The sequence below is a fragment of the Condylura cristata genome, unplaced genomic scaffold, assembly GCF_000260355.1.
Source record: "Condylura cristata isolate star-nosed mole 26May11 unplaced genomic scaffold, ConCri1.0 scaffold00002, whole genome shotgun sequence".
Lineage (NCBI taxonomy): Eukaryota > Metazoa > Chordata > Mammalia > Eulipotyphla > Talpidae > Condylura > Condylura cristata.
This window is the reverse complement of record NW_004567103.1, coordinates 15,199,092-15,205,091: the sequence shown is the minus strand read 5'-3', so window position 1 is coordinate 15,205,091 and position 6,000 is coordinate 15,199,092. Positions and strand designations below refer to the sequence as shown.

General features: G+C 41.6%; 1 protein-coding gene across 12 annotated transcripts in view; it reads right to left on the bottom strand.

Moving 5' to 3' along the window:
* Positions 1–384: 384 nt before the first annotated feature.
* The window catches only part of FN1 (fibronectin 1), a 66,832-nt gene continuing 61,216 nt past the window's right edge, over positions 385–6,000 (bottom strand). For all 12 annotated transcript variants that reach the window (XM_004674316.2, XM_012726812.1, XM_004674320.2 and 9 more), the window contains 4 exons: positions 4,335–4,460; positions 3,719–3,825; positions 1,680–1,790; positions 385–1,128 (listed from right to left, as the gene is read on the bottom strand). In XM_004674316.2, coding sequence (XP_004674373.1) covers positions 1,057–1,128; positions 1,680–1,790; positions 3,719–3,825; positions 4,335–4,460 — 416 coding nt within the window. In that variant the 3' untranslated portion in view covers positions 385–1,056. The remainder of the gene's footprint in view (positions 1,129–1,679; positions 1,791–3,718; positions 3,826–4,334; positions 4,461–6,000) is intronic.

Here is a 6,000-nt window from a genome sequence, read left to right as displayed (position 1 = left end):
TTTTTTTTAAAGATTTATTTGTTCACACATAACTGGGGTATAGGCCAGAGGCTCAGGGGTGGTGAGAGGCTTCACCAGAGACAGAGTGGGGAGCAGAACAGGCAAATCTAGTGAAATATACTGTTGAAGGAAGCAGCGGGCGGGGCAGGAGAGGTCTGCTGTGCCATGTGGGTCACCTCCCTGACCGGGCATCGAACTTGTGCTGCAGTGACTGTGGATAACTTCATAGTAAGTGTGCTTTAACTGTTTATACCACAGGGAGGGTCCAGTAAGAGGTTTTTAAATGTTTTCTGAATTGAGACAAATTCACAAGAGCTGCTGTTCTTCCCACTCCACCTCCAGTATTACCATACTAAAAAAGAAGCCATGACATTCAAGTTGTGGAATGTAAATCTTTTATTAAACAGTTGTCTTTCCACAGTAGTAAAGCTTTGGCACGTACAGTATAAAAAATAATCACCAACCACAATTATACCCAATTCTTCTTATCAACTGCATACCAAGTGTCTTCAGTACAATTTTTTCCATATAAAAATACTGGGAAAAATTGATAAATAACAGGAAGAGAAAGATATTTCTAGGCAATTACTAGAATCATTTGGAAAAAGTTAAGTTCTGTGGCTATTTTAAAGTCCACAGGAACAAGAACATGCTGTTCCTACAATATCGCGGGCCAGACAGTTAAATGGAAGCAGAAGTGTTTGGGTAAATTTCCTACTTACAATCTGGTACTACCATTTCAATACATTTTGCATCTTAGTTGGTGGGTATGCTTCCCTACTGAGCCCAAACCAGATTACAAGTTTGAATCACTTCATTTCAAATACTGAACACGTGGGGGCAGAACAGGCAGTGTGCTGCCCCTCATAGGGAAAGTCTCAAAACACACCCAGGGTGATGCTTGGACAAGCTGTGAGTTGAGCTGAAGCTGGAGGAGTTACTCCAGAGCAAAGGGCTGAAGAAAGAAACAAACATTTTATGCTGGGGTCCCCTAACATTGCTCCAGTTTGAATGAGCGTTGGCAGAGATTCATGCTTGTTTCTCTAGGTTGAAATGTTACTCTCGAGAATCTTCTCTGTCAGCTTGAACATCTAAAGGCATGAAGCACTCAATTGGGCAGTTGACATTCTGTTAAAATAGAAGCAAAATTAGCAGGAGATACTGTAAAGTGTATAGAAAAAAAAGGGGGGGGGGTGGTTTCTAGGACAGTGACTTAGAGGTTGAAGAATATAACTTCAGGACCTAGCAGTAGACTAGACAAAAGATGTTCAAGTTTATCCCATACACTGCTAGGTTTCATTAGAACTTAATTATGTTACAGGAATATGGTAAGTCTTAGACACTTCAAGGATTTAAAAAAAAGGGAGTGGGGTGGAAGGCAGGAGATGAGGAGATGGTCAGTAAAGGAGCCCAATGGACTATGGAGAAGGATCATGGGTGCGTTGGTGGTGGGTATGGTGTGAGGACATATATCTGAAGAGGTGTGATCCTATACCCCCAAGTCATATTCAGTATTGTAAACTGATTTTATTTTTCATCTAACAAAAAAAAGTACAACTTAAAAAAATCTAAAGAAGGGGGAAAGTTTCGGTTCACTTAGAAGAAAGGTACGTAGAGGAAGAAAGTTCCTCCATGTATCTAGCTGCATTGGGGGGATGATCAGCTGCAAATACACTTACAGTGTTTGTTCCCTGGTGGTATCTGGGTGAGTATGGGTTGTAGGCATGGCCAGGGGCGCCTTCGGGACCGGGTTCTCCCCCTGGTCTGCGACAGTTGTCACAGCGCCAGCCCTGAACGGAAAGGCATAATGTTAGAGGGGTTTGTGACAGGTAAACTGAGATCACTACAACTCACCAAGGCAGTTAGGGTTTCACACATTTATAATACAGAGAAGACATGTTCACTTATTACTCATATCTTAACAGATGCTCGTCTAGGCTTTTCCTAAAATATCCTCTCATTCAAACCCCACCTAACTGCTACGGTTCGTCCCAGTCCAGGCTTCCTTGGTTAGCTTCTGTGCTACATGACAGAAGTGTTCACAGGCTCTCAGAGGTGTGAAAAGGGACCTGGCACAACAAGAGCAAGCACCCTCATTTACTGAAATTAAGGAACTGAAACCCAAAAGCCCACTCAGAGGCAGCGGGAGAATCACAGGAACCTCGTTGGCTGGCGCTCCCACTGCACTAGGGATGCTCTTCCAGACACCACACCCATCGGCATGGCTGCATTCATGTGGCCAGGGCTGGGGTGGGAGTGGAGATAGGACCAGGCTGAGCCAGGGAGGCTCCTCCTGAGACTTGCTAGGAATGAGCGCAAACTCAAGCTTTCATCACTGCTTCTAAGCTGGTAGGAGTTAACTTGGAACTGAGGGAGACATTCTCTGGCACCACTCACAGGGAGCCTTTCGAGGACAAAGCCACCACAAGGAACACACAATCACGTAGCTGTGGACGCCACTGCTGGGGCAACCTGGGACCCAGAAGGCTGCTTCTCAGTCACATAAGCATTAACTTAATGTGAGCTTTTCTCTTACAACTGCAAGGACCCTAAATAATAGTTCCTTAAATGTTTCAGACATCCATCTCCACTTAAAAGGATATTATAGTATGGGTAAATCCCTACTTACAGAATAATAACTGTTTGTTTCATATGAGAAATGACATTTTCCTCCCATCTTAGCGTTTCACTTGGCACTTTGCTTTAAAACCAAATAGGTGGCACACACGAGGGGTTTCAAGTGCTGAAGGGAGACCAAGACCCACTTTCCAGCAAATTCTTGCATCACACTCACTGTCATACACTTCAGTCCAAGCACTTGGACTCTCACTGAGTTCTCTGATCATCATCTTTGTTAGTGAGACGCAGAGAAAGATTCCACAGCTTCTATCAGATAGGAGTGATTCCCTCCCCACCCCACTGGGTCACTCAGGGTAGAATGAAACCAGACCTGTTCCCATGGGCTGTCTCAGGTCTCCAGATGCAAGCGGAGCCAGACCTCTGAAAATCTTTCCCTGTCACTAGGTTAATCTTAAAAGACATTTCCATAGCACTTCCTCAGTACCTGCAACTTGCTAATGCCAAAGGCATCAACCAGTGACTTTCACCGCAGGCAGCTCATGCTTCTCTGGTCCATGAAACCTTTCTTGCTTGTTCCAGTTTCCTGAGACCTGTACCTGTCCCACCCACTCAGAACCTTACCTAATTAGTTTGACCTTCAGTGTTTGACCTGGAACTGCAATCTATTTTTGGTTTGAGAAAGGTTACAAAGAAGTGGTGTTTTGTTAGACCCAGAATATGAAGTATAATATAATTGAAAGGAGTGTTGATTATTATAAGGGATGCATATGTCCTTACTGAGAGCAATCTCAGTAGAGCAATTCCTCTATCTTAGGTATTATTAGTGTTATTATTCCCCAGCAATGCCACAGGGGTCCTTGTCCATCAGAATGGAATCAGGGGCCCAAAGATACTCAGGACTTAACACTTTAGCTGCTGAACAATAGCCAGAGAATAGAAGGTGTGAGAAAGAATGTTCAAGATCCTCAAGTCAACAGCTATGTACCAAAGGGACATGAGGTGTTTTAACCTGTCAGGAGGGGCCCTGTAGCACCAGTGTTGAAGGAACCCACATGAGGAACTTAACTCTTAGTTACCACGCAAGTTCCTCCCTTTTAGGCTATGGAAATTGCAAGGGGCCTGGCACATCAGGTCTTACCCGCTGGCCTCCGAAGCATGTGCAAGAGCAGATGGCACCGAGATACTCCTTCTGCCACTGTTCCCCCACCTGGTATGTCTTTCCATCATCGTAACATGTTGTCTCATCTACATGGAGACACAAGTCAGTACATGACAGACTGAGAACAATAATACAAACCTGACCCCAGGTGGGATCTATTTCTCTCCTAACATCATACCATCACAGCCCAAAGCCCATGCTTGTAAGAATCTTCCAGGAGCGGGTTAATGCTTTCTAGGTCTATGGCAGCATTTTCAAATACCAGGTCTAATTAACCAGAAAGATTCACTGGGAAGAGGCAGACCATATTCTAAAAGTTGAATCTGAAGACCACTAAAGCTTTCCTGTAACATTTTACTGCAGATTATGACCAAAATACTCCAGTCAAGAAAGTGCTAAAGTGCTGTAATAACACTAAATCATAGTTCATTTTTGAAGCTTGTCTCCGCTTTCCCAAATCAAAAGACTGAAAAAACCACTGTTCACTCCTCAAGGAGATATAACATCGCCAGTCATTTCTGTGATGGGAGTTACAGCCTGGCAATGAATGTGGGAGCACTGAATGAGGCACTAAAAATGATCTGTGGCCACGTACGAGGATCACACTTGAATTCTCCTTTTCCGTTTCCAAGACACGTGCAGCTCATCATCTGCCCGTTTTCTCCCTGCCGATCCCACTTCTCTCCAATCTTGTAGTTCACGCCATTGTCGTGGCACCATTCTGTGGGATGGGGAGTCAGAGGGGCAGAGTTAATGGTGTATTGTGACCCACAGGATGGTGAGCACCTGGGACACATCAAAGGATTCTAGGAGGACCGGCAAGGGAAGTAAAGGATCATGATCCCTATGCCTAACTACTTTTTGGTTAGGTTTAAAGATATTGTCCTTACCAGTGAACATTTCCTTATTCCACTATCAGAACAACAGTCAATGACCTTCATTTGCATTCTCATTATTAAGGTTTAAAATTGTGAAAGACTAAAGTAGGATTTGAGTAGCCTTTTAGGAATGATTCGTACATGAAAAATTGCTTTTTTGGATATGCAGAGACCCTGGGTACAAAGTAGTTCGATTAACTAAAAACCAAAAAACCCATCAGTTGGTTTCTGCCACCACCTACTCCTTGTAAACGGCAAGAGTAAGAGTCAACCTGTGTATCAAGACAAAACAAAGACAGGTAAGATGATAAATCAGTCGTTATGCCTACAAATAAATCTGGTTTTGAGGGATATATGATAGTCACATTATATGTATCTATCATATATCTTAGTCACTATAAAGATAATGTTTTAGTCTCAAAGGTTTACACCTCAAAAGTCTGCATAACAATACAGTACTTCGTTTAATTTATCAATAATTCAGCCAGTCTTAAACTTTAAGAAAAGGTACTGGATAATTATGACATCTAAGAAAAGAATTCTTTGATCATATTTATATGATTCTTCTACGAATCATATAATTCAACTTACAGCTCTGCTCCCATGAGTGCACCGCTGTACTTCTTACAGGTTCAAATATATATATATATATGGGGAGAGAAACTTAAAAGTGTCCAGTTTCAGAAAAGAAAAACCACCTAATCGATGCCACTGTTAAAACTTACACTCCAGGACAGCACAGGACACGGCAACAGCTAGTTGTTTTATATTTCAGTCTGAATTCAACTTTTTCAGAGTAAGTAACTCTGAAACTTTAAAAAAAAACACTGTTTTATTTCCTGTAGTGCAATTTTTATAATGTTTATGGGAGGCTTGCTTATAGTCAAAATGGTTAAAACTTATAAAAACAAACCAATTGTCAACCATAGTCATAGTAAAAACAAAGCATGATGAAAGGTTATAAATTCTAATACTAAAGCTCAAACTATAATAGAAAATTCTTAGACTTATTGTAACTAAGTATATTTTTAATTACTTATTTAATTAAAATGCCTTGATAATTTGAAAATTAACTTTGTCTATTGAAGTTGATAACGATCCTCTCTAAATGACTGGATAGCTGTTGTGTATGTGTGATGTGTGTACAGGTGTGATGTGAATACAGGTGTGATGTGAATACAGGTGTGATGTGAGCGTGTCTGGACACTCGGATATATGTGCATTTGGTTTGTGTTGAAAGTTTAAAAAAAACAGTATGTTTGTGAATATGTGAATATTAGTGAGCTTGCACTTCACTAAGAGATGTGGAAGCTCCTTGTGTCTCTAAAAGCTCATTAGACATGACTTCAGAGACTTTATTCATCTATTTTTACAGAAAAAAAA